The sequence below is a fragment of the Colletotrichum godetiae genome, assembly GCF_030913485.1.
Source record: "Colletotrichum godetiae strain CBS 193.32 chromosome Unknown BDP55scaffold_78, whole genome shotgun sequence".
NCBI classification, from domain to species: Eukaryota; Fungi; Ascomycota; class Sordariomycetes; order Glomerellales; family Glomerellaceae; genus Colletotrichum; species Colletotrichum godetiae.
The window spans coordinates 97,749-120,227 of record NW_026851326.1 but is presented as its reverse complement, the minus strand read 5'-3'; the positions used below and the strand labels follow the sequence as shown (position 1 = coordinate 120,227).

The 22,479-nt window shown below is 51.8% G+C and overlaps 7 protein-coding genes and 1 non-coding gene across 8 annotated transcripts; 4 read left to right on the top strand and 4 right to left on the bottom strand.

Moving 5' to 3' along the window:
- Window positions 1-754: 754 nt before the first annotated feature.
- On the bottom strand, window positions 755-3,410 carry BDP55DRAFT_404169 (fungal-specific transcription factor domain-containing protein). Its single transcript, XM_060567319.1, has 6 exons — window positions 3,241-3,410; window positions 3,164-3,178; window positions 3,026-3,059; window positions 2,878-2,951; window positions 1,825-2,793; window positions 755-1,764 (listed from the first exon to the last, which is right to left on the bottom strand). Exons 1-6 carry the CDS (start codon window positions 3,285-3,287, stop codon window positions 846-848), a joined length of 2,058 nt encoding a protein of 685 aa, XP_060422906.1. The 5' UTR covers window positions 3,288-3,410; the 3' UTR covers window positions 755-845.
- An 808-nt stretch (window positions 3,411-4,218) lies between these two features.
- BDP55DRAFT_759273 (uncharacterized protein) lies at window positions 4,219-6,358 on the top strand (the record flags this gene model as incomplete). Its single annotated transcript, XM_060580825.1, has 6 exons — window positions 4,219-4,405; window positions 4,474-5,024; window positions 5,074-5,350; window positions 5,400-5,825; window positions 5,919-6,125; window positions 6,193-6,358. The coding sequence occupies 6 exons, from the start codon at window positions 4,219-4,221 to the stop codon at window positions 6,327-6,329; spliced, it is 1,785 nt and encodes a 594-aa protein (XP_060422905.1). The 3' UTR covers window positions 6,330-6,358.
- A 157-nt stretch (window positions 6,359-6,515) lies between these two features.
- On the bottom strand, window positions 6,516-8,072 carry BDP55DRAFT_565870 (L-Aspartase-like protein; the record flags this gene model as incomplete). The annotated part of the gene is made up of 3 exons (XM_060570460.1): window positions 6,516-7,145; window positions 7,205-7,713; window positions 7,775-8,072. 3 exons carry the CDS (start codon window positions 8,070-8,072, stop codon window positions 6,516-6,518), a joined length of 1,437 nt encoding a protein of 478 aa, XP_060422904.1.
- Window positions 8,073-8,302: 230 nt separating this feature from the next.
- BDP55DRAFT_708422 (major facilitator superfamily domain-containing protein) lies at window positions 8,303-10,470 on the top strand (the record flags this gene model as incomplete). The annotated part of the gene is made up of 8 exons (XM_060578102.1): window positions 8,303-8,320; window positions 8,679-8,819; window positions 8,894-8,926; window positions 8,991-9,111; window positions 9,165-9,316; window positions 9,375-9,550; window positions 9,602-9,886; window positions 9,957-10,470. 8 exons carry the CDS (start codon window positions 8,303-8,305, stop codon window positions 10,468-10,470), a joined length of 1,440 nt encoding a protein of 479 aa, XP_060422903.1.
- Window positions 10,471-12,009: 1,539 nt separating this feature from the next.
- BDP55DRAFT_638125 (pectate lyase) lies at window positions 12,010-13,391 on the top strand (the record flags this gene model as incomplete). Its single annotated transcript, XM_060573071.1, has 4 exons — window positions 12,010-12,149; window positions 12,210-12,531; window positions 12,605-12,628; window positions 12,687-13,391. 4 exons carry the CDS (start codon window positions 12,010-12,012, stop codon window positions 13,389-13,391), a joined length of 1,191 nt encoding a protein of 396 aa, XP_060422902.1.
- A 502-nt stretch (window positions 13,392-13,893) lies between these two features.
- On the bottom strand, window positions 13,894-16,099 carry BDP55DRAFT_565887 (ankyrin repeat-containing domain protein; the record flags this gene model as incomplete). Its single annotated transcript, XM_060570462.1, has 2 exons — window positions 13,894-15,868; window positions 15,930-16,099. The coding sequence occupies 2 exons, from the start codon at window positions 16,097-16,099 to the stop codon at window positions 13,894-13,896; spliced, it is 2,145 nt and encodes a 714-aa protein (XP_060422901.1).
- Window positions 16,100-20,195: 4,096 nt separating this feature from the next.
- BDP55DRAFT_t322 lies at window positions 20,196-20,269 on the bottom strand. Its single transcript has one exon. It is a non-coding gene; the product is annotated as a tRNA-Asn (tRNA).
- A 1,397-nt stretch (window positions 20,270-21,666) lies between these two features.
- On the top strand, window positions 21,667-22,269 carry BDP55DRAFT_638123 (uncharacterized protein; the record flags this gene model as incomplete). Its single annotated transcript, XM_060573070.1, has 1 exon — window positions 21,667-22,269. The coding sequence occupies one exon, from the start codon at window positions 21,667-21,669 to the stop codon at window positions 22,267-22,269; it is 603 nt and encodes a 200-aa protein (XP_060422900.1).
- Window positions 22,270-22,479: the final 210 nt, after the last annotated feature.

The window sequence follows — 22,479 nt, the reverse complement described above, 5'->3', positions numbered from 1 at the left end:
TCGGCAGCATTCACCGCTGGATCTTCCAGTAAACAACTGAGCTTTCCTCCATCCTGAGAGCATTGGAACAGCCACTTGCATTGCCGGCGTGACGAAATCCGCACGTCGTCCATCCAGGACATTAGGAGTTGATTGCCACCGACGCCACTTGGCGTTCTATTCCCCCCGTCGAAGTATTTGGATAGGAGTTTGGGTTCTTTTTGGGAGGACATATAGAGATAGACATTTCATCTAGACAAGCGAGCTAGACTGCAAGCTGGGCTTGGCCTGGTACGAATCTTACGCCCCATATTTCAACTTTACTTCCAACATTCCTTGTGATGTTTTCAACGTGCCGCGATCAATAGACAGGTGTAAAGCCGGGTGTCCCTCGGGTTTGCGACAACTATCTTGGAGACATCATTCCGTCAGCGATAAGTAGGATCGATACGCAGATCGTGAGCCCCCCACACCTTGATCGAATCAACCTCAACATCCCGGGGTGTGGGCACCGTGGGTTCACGATGCAGGTGCCAGATCTTTGGGACGGCGAACGCATCTTTCCGCGTGAGATTGGAGAAAAAGAGGGGCTGGTGCTAAAATGCCGATTGAGGCTACCAAGTCTACATTTGATGAAAAGAGGACGAACACATTGTGAGTTTTGTTGCTATCCGGACCATCCATAACTCATCGATTCCAAAGCCCCCAATACGGCCGCTATGACGACTGAAAAATGGGTTCTTCAACATGATTCGCACTTAGCAATGTGTTGGTAGGCTGGGTCCCACTTACGCAGGTCATCCACCACTTCGTGATGGTACACCAAGATACTTTGCCAACTCACAGCTGAGGTTGATAGCAAAGTCTTATAACCCCATGCTTGGTTCGAATTGAAGATCCAGCGGCATTGCATCCAAGGTGTTGGCGAGCTCCAGCGCTGACGCCATGGGCCAATCCCAGACATTCCATTGCAGCTGGTCAAGAGCGGGCTGTTGGGTTTCTCTAGCTGAAAATGTCTTTATGCGGAGCATGTCGAGAACCTCGGCACATTGCGTGATGTACATATTGGAGTCATCAGCTCTCAAATGACGCAACGTCGAAGCGCATGTCTTGACCAGGTTTTCGTCTTCCTCGTCGCCAGCAAGGGTTTGACCTTTCCATCTGGCAAACAATATCGTCAGACCTGCCTGCCACAACATATGCAACCCGTTTGGGTAGAGATGTGCGATGATGATCGAGTCAATTCTTGGAGTTGCCATCTCCACGACTGAATCTGACACAATCGCAGCAGTCAGTCTAATAAGCTCACCCGAAGCACGACCGCAGGCCAGCAGAGAAATGTGAAACTGAGGGTCAGCGGTTGTGAAAGCAAGCGCAGGCCGGTGGACGTGCACCGTGGCATTGTAGAATGCAGCGCGTAGGAAAGCTACCTCGAAGGTGTCGATCGTGACCGCCGGCGGTAAGTCTGCGCCCTCGTCCTCCAAGTCTGCGACCTTGTCCGTTGGTAACATTCGCTCCCACATTGAGAGTTCGGCTTGCAGTTGTGTGATTTTTACGATCCCGCCGCGCCGTCTAGTTGTCGAATACAATTTCTCTAGGGCTTCTCCTACAATGACTGCGAGTTTGAACATGCAGAGAGCCGTGTCAACTTGGGACCGTTCGCCGGGTAAGGGGAAAGCCACGCTCTCACGCGATACTTGGTCGTGGTCAACACGGGAGGGTAGGTCTGTATCCACATCCTGGTCGCGTATCAACCTTGGCATCCCATGGTAGGCGCTGGAGAATCTGATGGAAATATATTAGTCGAGACACGCAAGAAGGGGGGCGGACAAACAAAAGACCTACGCGTCGAGAGAGTATTGACACCACCATACGCGCCGCCGAAGTTCTGTCTCCAAAGGATCGAATTTGAACCTCTGGGAGTGTCGGTGGAGTCCAAGATTCTGTGCCATTCTTGTAGCCATCCCTCCAAGCTGCGAAGCAGCTGAGTAGCGAGATGATAGCTGGAGATAGATCTGGGCAATCTCCAACCCTTGAAGCGTCGGTAACGACGGTCGCTCTTGAAGCTGATTCGTCAACGCAGCGGACATTGCGTAGTATTTCTCGGAATGGCAAAGAAAATGATGATGACTCTGGACACAGGGGCCTGAATGTCCCAATGTTCCCAGAGCAAGTAAACCTAGAATCTGGTACAGCAAACTGATATCGCCGTGTTCAGGATCCCCGATCAAGCGACGTAGAGCCTCTACGGTAGAATGTTTATGTACAATTGGGTAAAGTGGTGTCCAATGGTCGATGGTCGTTTCGAGTATACCAGCGGCGTCAAGCGGAAGTTGGGATATCATAGCGGCGACAACCTGCGACTCGGTATCCTTGGGTGGCGGACCCCATACGTTGTGTAGATAGAGACTATAGATGCTGCTCGGGAATGTTTCGGTATGGATTCGTAGCATTTGCAACTGCTGCTCAGCCTGGCTGATGAAGTGCACGCCCGTTGACGAGCCCGCGAACATAGCTGTCTGGTCGTCATTGGATACCAGCCGGCCCATGTGGCCGACCACAGGTTCTGGCAATGATTTCGTTTTTGCACTTGAAGAGGCTTCTGTGCGGCGCTGCCAAGATGATAGAGGTCTTGGGCCGCCATTACTTGTGAGTGCAGTCAGATGTGAGTGCTCCGAAGCGATTGGTTGCGACTTCCTTAGATCTTGAGTGAGAGAAAAGGAAGCCGAGCCAACAGTGCCGCCATGAGCTTCAGGAGTCTTTGAAGCCGCGGAATCGTCATGTATTTCCTCAACTCCCTCATTTTCGTAGTAGCTGGAAATGTGCGGTCAGTAAAGGGGACATTGACCGCGTCAGTCTCATATTTTGCTGGTTCTTGGACTTCCCAATCTAGCGTACCTCTTCCTCTTTCTGTTACGCTTCAACTTCGTTGACACAACACAGGCCACGCCTCCAGTGATACATGGTGTGCACTGCCAATCAGAATGAGCATGAGTTCCAAAAGCTTGAATCTGAGCATGTTGCACAGTAGGGATGGCCAACTTACCTTTTCGCCATCGCCATGACATCGGATTTTTCTCCTAGAACAAATAGACAAAGTCAGTTTTGGGCATTGGACCCAAAGAGATCGGTGGAACAGATTTGTTATGAAACTAGCAGAAAGCTTTGTTTGACGACTACTTACCGCCGACAGCGGTCGCTATTGAGCTTATTAGCCGCCTGATCATCCAGTGCGATTCTTCTCAGGCCGAGTCGGCATACCAAACTTGTCCAGATTGCCCTCCGGAAGAGTTTTCCTGTCCATTCATCCTCCCGCTCCGTTCAGCATCATCGAGAGCGTTGCTGGTACCTTTGCCAAGAGAATAGTTGACTCGAAGACCGAATAGAGCTCACGCGCGCTCAAGTTGCGATGATGTGTGTGGTGTTGTGGAGAAAGTGATGAACGCGGATCTGCTTGGCTATCAAAAGCCGGACCTATTGCACATTAGTCACATTTATCTGATAGTTGCATAATCCCACATCATTTCCGCATATTCACCATCTTAGTCGCACTCTGAAAACCTAGTTGGTACTAGTGATCTCCGTATAACACTATTCCGCTACTCCGACCAGCGGAAAGTCAAGTTCTACTATTCAGTCCCGTCCAAAGCTGAGAAATGATTGTGGCGGGGAGGGAGTTCAGCGTGACGCGGGTTCCTTTCAATTGAAGAGGCACTGATATTGCTAAGTTTTGGGGCGCTTGGGGGAGACGGTCTTGGATTTGTCATACTTGGTCTTCGTGAGGAACCCAACACAGGTTGTATGCTGCATACACAGACAAGGGCATGGGATAAGCATACAGATAGAAGTCTCGGTATCTGAGGAGAAGATATAGGTAAGCCTAGAAGCAATTGGATTCTACGCAAAGGTCTCATGAAAGACAGCAGTCTAAGGTAAGCAATGCTTAGAAGGGCCGCACCCTTGCGTCTCTGCTGGTGGCTCTGATGCCACAGTGCTGTGTGAGTGAGTGGGTGTGTTTGCGACGGCGTGTGCTCAGAGAGGTAAAATTGCTCCGATCTTAGGTGGGGGATCGGAGCCAAACTGCCCTTTGTGTCATCGGCCCCACCTGCCCTTCTGGCCTGTTGTTGGCCCCAAAGTCAATAGGCTCTCCTCAACACCGCCTACATGTTTCTTGCAGGGAGCAATTTCAACCACGTCCAGAGGGGTTTGTGCCATTACTTTCCGGTCTCTATAGATAACATGTCCATCAGTTCACCTGATATTCGAGTAGGGGCCTATGAATCAGACCAGCGTAACCAGACGCCGCCAAGAGAATTCAGCCGTTCCAAACGGCAGTCGTGGTATGTTCAAGCGTCAGCTCCTTTCGCGTCTGAAGATGAGTCTAACATCCCCTCGAGTGTACGATGTATCCGACTTCATCTGAAATGTTAGTCGGAGAAAGTTTTGGCAGGTCTGAAATTATGGAGTTATAAATGCTGAAGACCATTGGACCAGGCGATACGCCAACCCCTACCTGCTCCCCTTGCGGAAAGGCTGCCAAGTCGTGTACTTATATAGCAACAACCCGAGTAACTTTTCGACATCATCATAATCCGTCTATTGAAGGTTTCCAAGAGTCATTGGAGGATAATCGAGCTGTTCCGTTCCCAGCCCACCAAGTCTGGCTATCAACGCCACCCACCCGTGAGATTATCACTTGTCACGATAGGGCCCTCTGGGTAGCATATGTCCAACTAACTAAAGCTCGTGTAGTTATATTCTCAGACGACAGCATCGCTCTGGAACCCAATGAATCATCACAAGAGACTACTGCTGTCGAAAAGCCCTCAACGCTCCCAAGCATTGCCAATCTCCTGATTACCGCATCCGCCGAGTCACCTCGGGCACGAGATGTAGTGCAAATACCAGAGCCACCCCAGCAAGATGTTTCTGAGACGCTTTACCCTTGCGATGTTGAAGAACCTTCATCTAATCCTCTATGGCCTTTGAGAGACAAAAGAGAAGTCTTCCTGCTTCAGCATTTCATCAATCATCTCTCTCTTTGGGTACTGCTAGTCGACATTTGGCAACGGTTCTTATCTGACGCTCGTCTAGTTTGACTATTGCGATAAAGATCGACACTTCAGGATGACCATCGTACAAACGGCCTCGACACACTTTGTCCTTCTCAACGCCCTTTTAGCTATCTCATGCAAGCACTTAAGTCAGACACAGCCAGAGAAATGGGTTGCTGGAGAAGCCGACGACTACCAAGCTAGATGTTTGCAATCATACATCCCTGCTCTAGCACACCCGGCGGCGGCACGAGGATTTACGACTGGAGTTCTGTGCGCCATCACTATGATACTACGACTCTACGAGGAAATGACAGGTACGAACTATTTGTTCACTCTCATATGATTCTAACTGTGTCGAGTTAGTTCCGTCTGTCGATGATCGGCCGTATGGGCACATCTTAGACACGAACATTTTCACTTTGCCAGACTCTTCAGAAGACCCAAACTACAGTCTATGTCGCGCATGTCTGCTAGTTGCTATCCGTCAGGAAATCTTCATCTCTTTTGTAGCACGTACTCCTCCGCCCCGACTTGCACACAGATGCGGCATCACTCAAACCCTTGAGCCCACAAGCGACTTCAATTGGGCTTGGCGCATCATCACTTTTACTGAAGAAGTTTTGACTTTTGCATACAGCCCAGACACGCGCTCTACTACGTCTTGGGAAGATCTACGTACATATCTGCATCAGTGGATGGAGAAGAGACCGGCATCTTTCAATCCTCTGTGGCAAGCGGGCTCTGACCGCGAGGCCTTCCCTGAGATAATATTCGCCAACGACTTCCATAGTAAGCCCCGGTGCTCTCTATTTCTTTTGAGGCTGGCATAGGTACATGCGCTTAAGTCAAAGTATCATTGCTGACGTTTTCTTGTCTACTAAGTTGCTGGTCAGCAACATGCCATTATCTGCCAGATAATGTTACTAACTCACGACCCTCGTATACCTGTCCTCGGCCTTGACAGGGCTATGGCTTCGAAAGCTGTTGAAGTAGAGGTCCGGCGCTTGACGCGTCAAATTTGTGGTATTGCATACTCGGCAGGCGAATGGCAGCCGGCAACCATAGCCGCGGGGATGACGGTCGCCATGTGTAAGTTTGGCTCTGATTGTAAGATGACTTTAGCACAACATCTTATCGCTGACCACTCGCTGACCAGGTGGCCATTTGTTCCACAATCCTGAGGAACAGGAGAAGCTCCTTGATATTCTCGCAAAGTCTGAAGCGCACATGGGCTGGTCACTGTTGAGGCAAGAAGAGAGGTTGAAGGCCTTTTGGGAACGTAACGCAGAGTAATGCGCAAGCTACTTCTACCCTCGAGAATAATACGGGTTGGTCTATCTCTTTGATAAGCTGAAGTTCAAGACTTGGGCATTGTGACTTGACAGATTGGTCAACTTGGTCGCATCAATAACCTCACCCTCTCAACTGTACCTATCGTGAGAAAGCAAGAAGACTATATTCTACTAGTTTTTCGTTAGCTCAATGGCTGCCATTGGTAGTTCCATTACAACTCGCAACCTCTTTACTGCCGTTCAGGTCCTTTCTGTTTCCGCTGGCATGTCCCGCTCCCTGTCCTAACAGCTCATCCAGCATCAATTGACAGCATCCCAGATATCTTGTAGGATCGCACAATTTTGCCAGGTCTGGCGAAGCAAGATGAGACGTCACCTGTGATGATTCTTCCAAAGCTTCCTGTAGTGACATGCTGTTCTCATGTGCCTTAACGCACGCCTTGTAGACAATCTCGTGTGCCTCCTGGCGACCGGTGTACTTTGCCAGGTCCATCATGACAGCCTCCGCAACGATCAAGCCCCTTGTTGACTTGAGATTCACCATCATGGCATCTTTATTGACCTGGAGCCCTGATAGGGCAAACTCGGCTTGGTGGAGGGACCCAACAATGGAAATGAAGGCCGTTGGGATAGCAGCCCACTCCAGGTGCCACGGGCCGGAGGCTCGTTCGAAGTCAGAGACCATGCCATCTAGTACAAGGCCGGCCTGTGCACGTAGAATCTTTGATTGAGCAAGTATCACTTCGCTGGAAATGGGGTTGCGCTTTTGGGGCATGGTTGAAGAGGCGCCACGGTGAGGAACATAAGGCTCGGCGACCTGTGAAATGCGCGTTAGCATTGATCATCTCATTCGAGAGCCAGTGATTGTAGGCTGACCTCGTTCAGCTCATTTGATGACATGATGATCAAGTCGAGCGCGATCTTGCCCAAGCTACCGCCAACCAGTGCAAGGTAGTTGATAATCTCAGCGACAGTATCGCGTGCTACGTGCCAGGTGATGACGGGGTCTTGCAGGCCAAGGATAGTTGCGAGGCGCTTGCGCACACGGATGCCGCTGTCGCTTGTACCTAGAGAAGCGAGGGTACCAGCAGCACCGCCAAATTGGACCAGCAAGCAGCTTTCTTTGATCTGTTCGATTCGCTTCACATGTCTACGGAAACCAGCCAGCCAGACTGCGCATTTGTATCCGAAAGTGATGGGGAGAGCGTGTTGTAGATGCGTCCTGCCGGCCATGGGTACGTCTCTGTAGGCGGCGGACATTCTCTCCAGGGTCGAGGTGACTTTGCGCAGAAGGCGCTCGACGATCTCGAGGCCAGTCTTCATCTGTAGAACCGAAGCGAGGTCCATAATGTCTTGCGTAGTGGCGCCCCAGTGAATGTACCCAGCTAGAGGTTCCAATTTCAGCAAGTTGGGTTATTATGAGTTGGACTGACAGTCCAGACTTACAAGTCTCTTCGGGGACCCATTTTGACATCTGTTCTACCAGAGGCAGTACTGGGTATCCTACAATCTCCGTGCGGGCTGCAAGGAGTTGCCAGTCGATCTTCGAGACGTCGCAATGGTCTCTCAGTACAGCAGCGGTGCCACTGGGCACAATGCCTTCGGCTTCTTCAGCCTCGGCCAGGGCGCACTCGGCCTTAATTAGATTGGCAACATAAGATCGTTCCGAGAAGGCCTGGCGGGCCTCCTCTGTGCCGAAGATGTTGCCAAAGAGCGTCGAGTCGAAAACTGTGGCGGCAGACATGGTGGATGGAATGCGCGTAGGGATAGCGGTTCGGACGAGAAAGAGCAGGCGCAAGCTTCTTCCAAAACCAAGCTTTCCAAATACATCGCCTCGTTCTCCTCGGTCTGTTTTATTCCTTGACTTGGGTGGACAATTCTCCGGCTAACGTCCGGTCTTACACCGAGAACCCCGCGGTGGGGGGCACGGAATAACGCAGTAGCGGGGGCCAACTCGCGGGATAAGAACGGAGTATGGCCGTGTTGAGCGGCGTAACGGCGTAACGGCGTATCGGTATAGCACAGACCAAGTGACGGTTCGCCGGGTCTTGGCCCCATTTCCCCGTATCCTCAACGCCGGGTCATGAGTTTAACATGGGATTAGCGCTTGCGGGGAACGTGTATTTTCTGGGGTTGAGTCGAACCAGACCCCGCAAAGCCGGGTATAGCCAAGTGATAGACAGCCGTCATGTATAAATCAGACGACGTCTTGTATGTTTCCTCGTGGATCCAAAGGCATCGAGAGATTATCTCGTGTACGACTTTGCTCTCTTACTCTCTACAGCACCACTTTTAACTTGTTTCCTCCTCTCTGCTGATGATGGCAGTTACACTTGACACCGACTCCAAGAAAGGCGGCCCGCTTGAGGTTGAGCATGATGAAAAGTCGGTCAAGGGCAAGGCCGTTGTCTCTGGCGATTACTCCGGCGCTCAAGAAAAGACAGACCCAGCTGAAATTGCCCTCGTCCGGAAGCTAGATCGCAAGATTATGGTAATCTCCTGACGTTCAATTTACCTATCTACCTAGTGATAACGATGCTAATGCGGTGTCTCCTTGTACCTTAGCCGATCCTCTGGGCAATGTATTTCATGAACTACGTGCGTTGAGCCTTGCCCCGATTACATGCCCCCATTCAAGGCCTGGCCCTGACGAAGAACTTAGCTCGACCGGAATGCTCTCCCACAAGCTCGATTGAATACGCTGGAAGAGGATCTGAGACTCAAAGGAGTTGAATACAATACTGCCATCTCTATCCTATTCGTTGGATACCTTCTGATGCAAGGTCAGTCTACTTCAGGGCAGGGTTCGAGCTGCGTTTAGTCTGACGACGTCTAGTACCCTCAAATATGTTTCTTACACGTACGAGACCATCAATCTACATGTCAACATGTATGATTGGTTGGGCCGCTATCTCTGCTGCCACTGCGGGCGTCAAGAACTACAGTGGTTTGGTCGCCTGCCGATTTTTCCTTGGATTTGTGGAAGCAGTGAGTTGCATAACAGATGTCAATGATGGATCGTAAGCTAATCGAATGGCTTTTCTAGCCCTTTTACCCAGGTGCCCTTTATCTTCTGTCGATCTTCTACACGCGGAAAGAGCTTGCAACTAGGATCTCCGTCCTTTACACCGGTCAAGTTGTCAGTACCGGCTGCTCAGGTCTGATTGCTGCTGCGACTTTCAGTACTTTGGATCAAGTCAAGGGAATTGCAGGTTGGAAATGGTAAGAGCTTCTTCTATTTGTCTGTTCCCGATGATGATCTAACAGTGTTAGGCTTTTCATCATTGAGGGCTCGGTCACCGCATTAATTGCCGTCTTCGGCTTCTTTTTGCTTCCTGACGACCCCTCTGTTACCCGATGGCTTACCGAGGATGAGAGACAGCTCGCTGTTGAACGCATTCGTCGTGACACTGTTGGTAGACAAGAGCGTGGCTCTACCATGGATGGTCTCAAGCAGGCTTTGAAAGATCCCAAAACTTGGCTGTTCTGCGCCTGCCAGAATTTCCACATTTCTGCGGTCAGCTTCAATGCATACTTCCCGACCCTTGTGCGTACTATGTAAGTTATCAAATCGCGGAACCTACCATAGTAGGACTTGAGGAGTGACGAGATGCTAATGTTTGGCTAGGGGCTTCAAGTCGACTACGGCTCTTCTCCTAACGGCTCCTCCCTACTTCGTCTCCGGTTTTCTTGGTATTCCATTCGCATGGTCGAGCGGAAGATTAAACGAGAGAACCTGGCACATCACAGCTGGTCTATCTCTTGCAGTCGTCGGATTCGCCATGACGATTGGGACTACTAACAACGCCGTCAGATACGCAGCGACTTTCTTATATGCGACAGGTGCCTACTCCGTAGGATCTCCCATCTTGGGGTGGGTCAGCGATACCTTGTCGCAGACGCCTGAGAAGAAAGCTGTTGCATACTCTTTAGTCAACGTCACAGCCAATTTGGCGTACATCTATTGCGCCTACCTTTGGCCCACGTCGGATGGGCCCAGGTACATAATCGGCTTCTCGTGCATGATTGGCTTTGCCGTTGCAAGCATCATATGTGCGTGGGCGATGAGGTTCTGGTTGATGAGCATCAACAGGAAGCTCAGGGAGAGTGAGGATGAGAACGTGAAGCTCTATGCTTACTGATGCACGTCAGTATGGAAGCAGGTATTCTGTCGCCTTCTTATCACACGGTTCTGAGGGCCTTTGATCAGCACTTCTCTCGGGGCAAACTGCATGTATCGAATGAAGCTTAGCTTAGATAACCAGGCGTGAACTTGTGCAGCTTCCACATCGGCTGTTTTGAGTGCTTTTTCCTCTTGCTACTGGTGTGGTAGTCTTGTTGGCTCTTCTACGTCCAGCCGAGCGACGCAGAGTAAGATCGAAACATCAAAGAGCCCGGAAATCTCAGACCGTAGACGATACTACTCTGAAAATAGTGGATAGCTGTTGTTTGAATGATGCCTTCACATAGGTTCATTCCTCAAAAAAAGCATTAGCAACACCACGCGAAGCCGCGTCTTACCGAGAAATGCTTTAAATGCATGGTTACGTCCGACGGAGCAACATTTCTCATCTGGCACTAGACCGAGTTACCCCTATAAAGTATTGTATTCATACGGATAATTATCCTTCTTTTCCGCAGTTAGACATTCACATTTCGAGTATAGAATCGAGACACATCACTCTTGCCTCTTGCAGGATGAGAAATCGTAATGCGACCTCACATCGCGGGATGATGCGCCGTAGGGAAACCGAAAGCGAGCCAACCTGGTCCTCCAAGTCTCCAGTTTACGAGTCCCTCGTACGGAATCCCGACAAGTCGGCTGAGAGGCCCACAAACCTTAACTTTCATTCGCAGAATGTGGTTTGTGACGATGTGTTTGCCCAACATGGTATGGGACGGGAAGATGAGTCCGAATTTTAGACGCGTTCATCCACTCACTTGCATCGGCGACTTTCAGCCAACCTCCTGGCTGTGGCCCTTTCATCTGCTTAGGCCCCTGTCACTGGCCTGGATTTGGTCGAGAAGCGGAGCGGAGGACCCCCGTCCATGTAGCATCTTGATGACATTGACAGACCTGTCCCACTCGACATTGCCCTTTCCAGCATGCTCCCCAGCTACCAGCTCCCGCATCAGGAAACGTCTGCCGGGCCCGAATGACCACGGACTTGCCAATTGGTGTCTTCGTCGGCGCGGAGCAGCGGCCTCCTCCGCGCCAGTATGGTCAAGGCGAGAGATTTCCCATCACACGGAGAGTTTTAAGATTCAGGGACCGCTGCATCCATCAAGATGCAGCGGCGATGGTGTGCGTACGGAATGAGTTCACATGCTCTATTGCCCTTGCTGTTAGGTGGAAATGGATTGATGAAAACCTCGCCGCCTCTAAGATGCCGGCCCAGCCCTATAGCGCCGCTTGGCATAAACCGTTACACCCGGGCGAGGGATGTGCAATATGGGAACGTCATTAGTCTGAAAATAAGTCGAGGCCTCCTCGTGTCGCCTCGCTGTCACTGCGTCTTGGCATGGCTGTACTTCCATAGGAGTTTAGACTTGTTTTTAACCTTGTGCAGTTCCTGATGCCATAGCCTTGGTTCGACCCCAAGCTCCTCCTCGACCTTCATATTCTTTCGTACTATAGTTCTTACTTCAACTGCACTCGCTTTATTTCTCGGCCCTTCACGATGAAGATCTCTCTTCTCTCACTCGTCGCCGCTCTTGCGAGCACGGCCACTGCACAGGTGCAGGGCAAAGCCTTTGGCTTCGCAGCTGGCACCACTGGTGGTGGCTCAGCTGCTCCCCAGACTCCTTCTAGCATTGCTCAGTGAGTTGAATATTCACCATAGACGAGAAATCGCAGTGTCCAGAAACTAAGACCTGGCAGACTTAAGGAATGGCTTACCGACAGCACGGCCCGAACCATCATGATCGATCGCACCTGGGACTTCCGCAATACTGAGGGAACGACCAGCGGCAAATGCTGTAGTGACAACCGCACGACCAAGTGTCCCGGCGGCACTTCCAAGGGCCAGGCCTGGATCCAGGATACCTGTGATGCTGCTAGCGGCACCTGGGTTGACTGCACTTACGACAACGCTGCCAAGACCCCCATTGATATCAACAGCAACAAGAGTCTTGTGGGTGTTGGCACCAAGGGTGTCATCATCGGCAAGGGATTCCGTGTCCGTGGTGGAAAGAGCAATGTCGTGAGTCTACTCTGTCAAGCTACTAGCCAGTATCTAGTTTTGAGAGAGAAGATATTAACTGAGGACTCCATAGATCATCCAGAACGTTCACATTACAGTGCGTCTATAACCTTTCACCGCGATGTTGATATTGCGGTACAACTGACTGTCTGCAGAATCTCAACCCTCAGTACGTCTGGGGAGGCGATGCCATCACTCTTGACGGTGCCGACAATGTCTGGATTGACCACGTCAAGATCTCCCTCATCGGCCGCCAGTTCATCGTCTCCGGTTGGGGCGCCGCCGGCAAGGTAACCATCTCCAACACTGAGTTTGACGGCAAGACGGAGTGGTCTGCCGGCTGCAATGGCAAGCACTACTGGACCGCCCTCCTCATCGGCGCCAAGGACTACTACACCTTCTCCGGCAACTGGCTGCACGACGTCTCTGGTCGATCCCCTCACATGGGAACTACGAACACTGCCGGAAGCGAGAACCTCTTCCACGGCGTTAACAACTACTTCCAAAACGTGGGCGGCCACGCCTTTGACATTGACGGCAACACTTGGGTCCTTCTCGAGGGCAACTACTTCGATGCTGTCACCACTCCCATAACCCCTGCCAGCTTGACCAACGGAGGCAACATCTACATCGTGAACACCGTCGATGAAGCCTCTCGCTGCACTTCCTATTTGGGCTACATCTGCGAGTGGAACCGTGCCCGTGACTCTGGCGTCGTCAGCAGCCTCACCAGCACCACCGCTCTCACCAAGCTTGGTGGCTTCAAGTCTTCGCTCATTGGTCACGTTGGCGTTGCCGATGTTCCTGCCAAGGTCAAGGCCAACGCTGGTGTTGGCAAGACTACGAGCACCAATGCCTAGAGGCTTGCATTTGCATGATTTCCCCTTAGGAGTAGCTAGAGGTTACTCACTGGCTTTACTACTCACTCGCAGTTTCACAGTCCGTTGGACTTGAGGCCTTATCTTTATACAGTTTCCTGTATATACTTTTCACGTACATATATCTCCCCTGGCTTCGGCCTCGAACACAGCGGTCCTTCTCATCAAAGAAGGAGACATTTACGAGTGCTTCCATGATATCACATGGGTCGGAAGGTCGTTTAGTTGTCAAATTTGATAGATTCAGTTAGGCTTTGACAATCAATGCAAATATGGACTCGGGTATCTAATGATGTTCTGTCATAATCATCTTACACTCCCACATACCACCTCTCATTCGTTTCTATATCAACCAAGGCAACAAAAACGCCAAACGCCACAAACTCCTATGCAACGATAGAAGACAAATCCGGAACAGTAATCTTCGAACTTTTGTGTATCCCCATCTTTCCACTGACCAACCACCTTCCCTCTCCCAACATCCTCATGAGTCTCGCAGTTCCCATTCTTGGGGTATTGTAGGGTATTGAACTGCCTTCGCTTGCCCTGAGAGCCAAGCATGGCAAGCCTCGTAATGTGAGAAGTGAGGGTTCTGCTTATAAGACGTCACCATTCGGTCGGCGACATCAAGCACACTCCGACCCTCCACGTCACGGGCTTGTACGTTTGCGTTGTGTTGTTGAAGTGTACGCATGGCCAGCTTTTTGCCTCTACGAACTGCGACATGAAGCGCGGTCTCGCCATTCTTGTTACGGGCGTTGACGTCGGCACCCGCTTCGATGAGAGCCTCCAAGATGTTGACGGGCTTCTTATAGTCGTCGTCTTCGGGGAGCTGAGCCACGAAAGCCATCAGCACCGTGTTGCCGTATTTGTCGTAGTGGTTTGCGTCAACGCCGAAGTCGATGAGGTCTCTGACGACCTTCTCCCTGGCAGTAAGCCTCTCCTTTGAGGAGTCTGTGAGCGATTTGCTAGGCTTGTTGTGTTTGCGCTTGCGGCTGCTGCCGCCGCCTGACTGCTCTGTGGGAGCTGCTTGTGCAAGATGTTGTGGGAACTTGGCGAATAATGACTCCTGACTGAGGATAGCATCGGCAAGACAGTGCAGACCGTTGCGACCTTGTGTATCTTGCACTCGGGCGTTGGTGTGTGCTTCGTTAACAAGCTTCAGAAGTTGGGCTTGTTCCTCAATCGGAGTTGGGGCCCTGCGCAACGTATGAGAATCCCAGGTCGAGGACATCTCTTGCCCGACAGCAGCGGTATAGGCTCTCCGAATTGGCAGTGCGATAGGAGCACACTCGGGGATATTGCCAAATGCGTCGCGACAGCAATAAGCCATAGGGTTAAATTGGTTAAGAAGGGTGTTTTTCATCTCTAGGCTCAAAACATTCGGCTTCTTTGAGTGGATAATGTGACAGAAGTTGCGTCCGTAGACATCACGGGCATACAGGTCGAAATCGGATCGCTTCAAATAGGCGATGAGTTGGAAGAGAGAATCGGCGTGTTTTGTAAACCAGCTGTCGTTGAGCAGATGCAAAAATGTCTGGCCGGCGCTATTGGTTGCCGATGGGTTAGGGGACGACTCGATTGCTTTAAACAAGAGGGCGTGGTGGGCGTTCCCAGCTGCAAGAAGGTGTAAGATGCTATGGCCAAAGGGATCGCGAGCATTCCAATCCTTGTTCGGAGGCTCTCCACATTGCAGGACGTGTTGCGCGTACGGGGTTGGGCCTGAGTCGGTGACCCAAGAGCCGTTCGGGAGCTCGTCTCGGATGTGGCAGAAGCAAGATCGCGAATCATGCTCCGGAAGCCCTTCAGAGCAAAAGCCTTGTTGAAGGAGGTGAGATGGCAGGTTGAGATAGTCGCCGGGAAGGGGTGTGGCTTGTGATTCCGAGTTTCTTTGCGGCGCGTTATACTCGAATATCCACGATGCTGGGTTGGAGTTGGCAGTGCCAGGTCGGTCTTCGTTCGTCGGTGATTGATTCATCATCGTGTTGCTGGGCATCGTGTAACGCTTCAACAACCTACTGACTTGATGACGGAATCCAGTTGAATACTGTGAAAGCACGTCTTGCAGAGTCTGTGTCGTAGTCTGCCGGTGTATCCCGGTTTCGGGTGGCGGCACGGACGCAATATCGGCGGTCACCAAGGTCGGAAGCGGCCCCGGGGCCGGCGGGCCCCATCCGGCAGAAGAGGAGCGTGAATGGTAAAAGGGTTGAAAGTCGTTGACTGTTGGGCTATTGCTGGCTTCGTATTTGAAATCGGGATGTGCGCTTAGATGCGATCGGGCGCCAGAGGAAATCGAACGGGAGTAATTTGGCGAAAATGCGTTCTCGGGCGTGTTCTGGCGAGTTGGAGAGTTATCAAGGGCGCTTATCCGCCGATCCATGTCTGTTCGGGTTCGCGGGTGAAGCCATCGTGGCTCTTTGTCGAGAATCGAATTGAGCTTCTTGTTGGCGGAATCCTTCCTGGTAAGCGCTGGTGTCAGCAATCGCATTTGCGCCGGCGCAACCCAATCTCTAAGCTTACCCTGGGCAGTCTCGGTTCCCCGGAGTCGCTTTGTGAACGACTTCGACGATCTTGGTGAGAGGTAGAGTCGTGTAGACATAGAGTCTAGCCAGTCTGCGCTCGGCCGAGTCACTCCATAGCGAAGGGCGACCGGTCTGGGTCGCGTGCGAACTTGAAGGTGAAGCTGACATGAAGCTCAAATTGGAGGCTGGCCGCCACAGCCTTACCACGTATAGCGTCGTAGAAGGTGTAAGTGAGGTAGAGAAGGAGAGTAGACTCTACTGATAGCGAGTACTACTACGGACCAAGTGCCTGACGAGAAATTGAGGCAAAAGACTCAGGCTGAAGCGAGAGACATGATGAACAACGGGGAGGATGGACTTGTACTTTTGGCCATGAAGTGAGGGGGACGGCCAGGCTATCAATGAGCTGAAAGTTGGTGCATTTCGCCGTGGCGCCGCCGTGGTGCTGCTGCGAGAGAGAGGGAGGGAGGAGAATAGGCGGCCCCAGAGAATACACGGGAGTCGGCACGGAGCCAGGGTCAACAAGCAGCTAACGCCAACGATCTAAGCGTGGGAACGTGATAAGACTGGGCCCCCAGCAGCCAGGGTTCGGTAGCACAGCAAACTGGCAGCCTGGAGGAGGAGGTCTCGAAGGTGGTCTGGCGGAGCCAATGGCTACGAAGTAGAAGAATGATGGTGGTGCGCCAGTCGGCTGGGTTGCAGGGGACAGAGGCTCAGCTGTGAGCCTAGGGGGGCACGGGTGGGCAGCTGGGCTTCATCAGACTGGACTGTATGAGGCCGACTTTTGTTGTGACGGGTGAGAAGGATTCTCGATATCCATGTGGTATACGAATACCTTAGTGAAAGATTTGATGTTTCGTGCCATGTCTTGACGGGCAAAGATTGTTTGTGAGAAGGCTTCCACCAGCTCAAAGATGGTTCTCTCAATAAAACGTTGGATTTAGGCACCGGAATTACTGGCGCTCTGAGTTGCTCGGCTACTTCGTACAGACACTTTGGGAGTGAATCCTAGTAAAAGTAAGCGCCCACTCGCAACGATCCCCGTCCTCCGTCCTCGGCGTCAGCGGTTACAATGGCGCCAGAAGCCGCATCCGCGACTTTCTTCTCTTGTTCCACGGGGGAAGCACAATCGCGCGCAGTGAGATGGAGATGACTTCATTCCAAAGTAACCGGGCCGCACAATGACGGATGGTATATTGGTAGTGAACAGGGACTCGGACGGGCCGCAGTGGATTCGAGTTGTTGCCGTGAACCGCAGCAGCAAACACTGTAAGTGAACGAGTGTGTGTGAGCGAATGAGTGAGTGAGTGAGTGGGGGGATGGGAAAATGCCCTGTCAGGCAGAGTTGTGAGGGAGGGACTGGCTGTGTGGCTGAGCCAAGTTGGTTTAGCCCTCGTGCACCCCATGCCAGCAGCACTTGAGAATGACGTGCGAAGAATGAGATGCGAGTGCTGCTTCTTCGGAGCCCTACGAATACGGATAGCATTTTGACTGAATCTGAATTCAGTCTGGGGTGTGGTATGTGAGACTCGAGAGAGATTCCCGACTCGAGCTTCGCCCAAGTTGAGTTGTTTCAACACTCGGCGAGAACTTGCAGTATGTGAACGATAAGTAATTGAACTGACATTTGGTAGCAATTACAGCCGACTCTCTTATGCTGCCTCACTCAGCGCCTGTCTCTTTCTTTCCCTTCACAGTTTGCGACAACTGACTTGACGAATCTAGCGGGCACTGAGCCCCTCACTCAAATATATGGCTCGTGAGGCATTGAATCGGAAAGACAATGATGAGAGCAGTTGTCATTCCCTCCTTCGTATCAAAAAAGGAAGTGTGCCATGAGCTGTTACAACACAGATATGCTTCAATCTTCACTTGGCCAGACAACTCTCGGCCCAATGAAAGCTTCTCAGTGTGTTAAGCCTCTCGGTTGTGCTTCTTCCTTCCGCGAAGCACCGCCCGGGAACCCAGCCACATCCATATACCTTGCTTGGTGTCGATGAGGTGGGTGTGGTGTGCATCAGGTTGAACGCCAATTGTAATGTAACTCAACACCAACAGTCGCTGCAGATGGACAACTCATCGGCGGCCTCGACGATTCCAGTCTTCTCTTTTGCGGTGTGATGAGTTTCGAGTGATCTTGATCTCGACAGTAATTGCAACTAAGCCACAGAGTCAATTTGGACATTGTGAGTCTCCGTCATTGGTAGCTCCGGATGCCTCCCCGCTTACCTCTCTCGCTCCCAGTCTCATCGTCTTCCTTCCTGTCCCCTTTCCACGTCAGTACTGCTAGCCAGCCAAACCGCTTCATCAACTGGCTTTTATCTCCGACACGCCTATCGTTGCCTACCTGCTGTGTGCCATAGTGCCCCGCCTCCAAACGGCGAGGCGAAGAGGTTTGGAGTTGAGGAGTTGATGGTGGCGATCGCCCCGGCGGTCCTCCTGCAAATCACCATCCACGCTCGCCAAGCTATTCGTCAAGTGAAGCTTCGATCCCGTTCACCGCGCCTCTGCAATCTACACTACCGTGGCCCTTGACCAGGCTCTTGCGGCACGCAAAGCTCTCCCAGCCCTGACTAGCCTCCGTGCCTCCATACCCTTCTCCGAATGTTCCACGAACACGACAACATAGCGCGGACCCTCTTGCTCGCATCTATCCAGTGCTGGGCCTCTCTGTCTTAGCCTGGATCTCCCGCCCGCCCAATCCCGGCCGCAAATGTTCCATTCATACGGAGTACACTTCCTTCATCAAAGTCTTTCAGTTCTGACTTGACAGCCACGGAAGGTAGTCCCGCCCGCCAACATCTGCCCTCCCCAGCCAGCCCGGATACCCTTGAAAGAGCGGGCGTCTATCTCATCGATGCACCCCTCTCCCGGAAGCTATCCAAGATCCACGCGAGTGCCAATCCCACTTGGCTATGCGACGGAAGCTTCGAAAAAGTTAGACAAGCACCCAAGGCCCCAAGCTCCCTCCGTCCATGTACTGTTCTAGCTAGTGCCAACCGGGATCACCCCTCCCCTTGTTCTTCATCCACCGGCTTTTTCCAATTGCGTTTATTCTTTTCGACTTCACTCTCCAACATTGTTGTCAAGAGTCATCGCTGGTTGTCTAATCATTCTTTAGGTCGGGAAGGGAGGCCGTCGCCCAATGCCAGCCAATGCCTCATCGTTTACGTTCCTAATCCAATGTTCCCATGACAGTCTCTGCCGTCAAGTGACTGCGAAGCTAGACAACTTCCCTGTCGATCATCTTCAATATCCTCCGTAGCATCATAGCCATACTCTACGGCTGCTTCTTTTTTTCCGATTGTAATTCCTAACCATTCCCCTTTCAATCCTAATTCCACCATGGAGTCGCATGCCCCTGGGTTCGACTCATTCACAAACCAGCTTGACTAATTTCAAAGTCGATTAAGTATGATGTTTTTTTTTTTTTTTTTTTTTTTTTTACAATTCTTCGCGGTTTGTATTTGCAATGGGCGGTACAGCTGCCTATTCCCATGTTCAAGTTGAACCATCTCTCACTTGTATCCTTTCATATATAAATGGTGAAGCCTGACCCGTTGGTATGAAGTACGGTTTGAGGCCAGGCCAAACCAACATCATCACAACAATCCAAACATCCAACATCTACTGCCTATCTTGCACTTTCGTCACCACCCTCATCATACCCGCCCCTCCACAGCGCAATATGTCAGGATCTAGCTACTACCAGCGTCCCGCCGCTCCGAGGTACGACGGCTGGTCCCTTCCCCTCTCCTCTGATACCTTGTAAACCCGGTCCTAATATCTGCTAGTTACTCTCAATATTCCACATCTGCAAACACCGGCGGGCAGAGGCGCGATGCAGCTACCAATCAGACGTCATATACTACCGCGAGCTACTCACGCTCATCCGACCCGATGGACAAATTCTGGGTCACGGGCCAGTCTTCGACCAGACCAAATCGTGTAGCCGGGCAGATGGAGCAATGGGACAGACAATGGAGTTCGGCGAGTCGTCGTTAATGGGACCAGTTGGCTCAGCGAGAGTGCCTCCCGGCCAGCCCTTCTCATGTATACAATCCCCCCCACCCCCTGTATGAATAGTTTGCCCGATACCCACATAGCATAGCATCTTACATTGATTCACAAAACATTCGTTCCCCATAAAACATACACTGTCCTTTGTTCCCACCTCACGATATCGCATCGTCGCCAACAAAGGCTGTCGCAACGCCCCGGGGAAGCGCAAAAGCAAAAGCAAGCACTCACGGGAGTGATCGTGCTCCTCCACCTGGGCTCGAACCAGGGATCTCCCGATTAACAGTCGGACGCCTTAGCCAACTTGGCCATGGAGGATTGAGGTTGTCGAATGAGGCTCGTCAGCCGAGGTGCGATGCCTGACGAGACAGGCGTTTGTTTGCTAAGATCTCATGCTCAGTATACATGCCGTGGCCTGAGCATTCGGGTGATGGCCTGTGTTTTTTTTGACGATAGAAGAGACGAGGTGGCCGAGATCACCTAGCCGACTGTTGGGCGAGAAACTTGGTGGCAATCGGTTGACGGAGTTGACAGATTGATGACGAAGAACCACAGCATGATCTATAGCCAGCTTAGTATTATATGCAAAGAGTTCTACGCGGGCAATAGCATCACAAACATTGCATCAATGACCGAGAGTTCAGGCCTAGCGTTTTGACAGATCGGGCCTGTCGTCCGGTGATCATACCCATATGAGACGGTATAGGATGTGGTCTAGCGACGAATGCATTGCTCAAATAATCCTGCGTATAGACAACATTGAACACCCTCGACCCTCCAGTCGGAATGCCTGCAGTTTCGGTAGGCAAGAAAGACAAAGTCTCTCAGTAGCACAGATCATCCTAGAGCCGACATTCTCAGGTTCCCAGCGACTGGGAGCGAAGTTGTATGCCGCATGTTTCATACCGAGTGGACTTACGTAGGGCTACTATTGTCGGGTTTTGACCCGAGCTTACAAAATCATCGCGCCGGATCGTAGTCCACCTCGCGGGGTCATCCCGTCTTCACACCGTGACCGGGCATGGTGTAAGCTCTGGCTGGGCGTGCTAGGGTGAAGACGGGACAAAAGCCCGCCGGCAGTTACAGTCTCATCTGCAGTGCGAAATCTTGGCGAACCGACTGAAACTTCCACTCGCGACAGGAAAGATGGGACGAGGCACTGACGACTCCAGTCCCTCCTCATAACGATTGTGGATGTGTAATGATATGGGAAAAGAGGGAACTATACCAGAACGCTTCCGAAGAGACCGAGATGACAGGTCTCATCTTTTTTCCGGACCCAACTTCATGTTGCGTACCATAGATCCGAGAAATCATGCGAAGTGGTCACGATGGGCCCTTGGAGGCTAGATGGGGTTGTGGAATGGATATCTTTGTTTCCCTGGGAGAAACCATTTAGCTCGATCCGGAACGTGAAGCTCGCGCCAGGCGGCGGACTGTCGATTTTACCCCGCCAGCGCACGAACCGGCGGCGAGACACAGCTTCATTCACGGTCTCATCACCTCATTTCACTCCATCTCACCTCTCCAACTCCACAATTAGACGTGTTCATTTGAGGCTCTAGCATCGTTACACCAGATCGTTACTTAGTTTCGCGGGATTTACAAGCTCGAAGATTGGCTGTTCAGCTTTGAAATACCTGAATCTCAGAGTCGCCGCCTCCAGCCAACAGAGAACATCGAAATTGAGGACCCCGGCCCTTGCATGAACCATCATGACCCAAACAAGCCAGCGAAGAAAACGCCAGGCTGAAGAGGATGAAGAGGAATATCCAGCGACGCCTATCAAGAGAAGTCGCGGAGATGATGGTTCATACTTCCAGTGGCTATGGACACCACCTCGACCGCCATCACGGAAAACCTCCTCGTCAGGTCTATGGAGCAACTCCGTCCCAGACGGCCTATTCCTCACCCGTCATGACGCGCCCCGTTCCTTTTCTTTACCCCCGGAACCCACGTCAAGACGGCCCCGTCGCCGGGGCGCCATCTCAGTAACGTCCCCATCACCCAACGAGGTGGATCGACATCTCGCGCGGCAACTCCAGCAGCAGATCGCCGTCATCCGGCTCAAGGTAGCTGAGAGCCAGCATCAAGCACAAGACGATGATTGCTGCGAAGATGACGGCGATGGAGACAATGTCCACAACGAAAGGGACGTTGATCATCTACGACGTGAACTAGAGGCCGTGCAGATCGACGCTTCCCTACCGTCCATCCTGGGCATCGCGATAGACTTTGACCAAAAGCTTTGCCTCAGTTCCTCCGGTTGTTCGTCAGATATCACCTCTGAGCATCGAGGTAAGCGACCAGGCGTTTGAGCGAAACCCAAAGGACGGCGCCAACACACGTGTACACACGCACGCACGCACGCACAAAACCAGGGAAAATCCGAGAGAATCGAGGTGGCACAGGTGAGAGGATGCAAAAGAGGGAGAAAATACAGAGTCATGTCCACCTGTCAACCGTCGATCAAACACAGCGGAGAGGGGGAACCAGTTCTCTAACAGAGTTGCATAGAAACCGGTTCG

Bases quoted from the DNA above. Each gene is read 5' to 3' on its own strand.
- BDP55DRAFT_404169 (XM_060567319.1), bottom strand. From the start codon at position 3,287: ATGAATGGACAGGAAAACTCTTCCGGAGGGCAATCTGGACAAGTTTG. The intron at 2,952-3,025 runs GTAAGTTGGCCA...TCTGATTGGCAG, and splicing joins GTCATGGCGATGGCGAAAAG to TGCACACCATGTATCACTGG. The intron at 1,765-1,824 runs GTAGGTCTTTTG...TATTTCCATCAG, and splicing joins TGTCAATACTCTCTCGACGC to ATTCTCCAGCGCCTACCATG.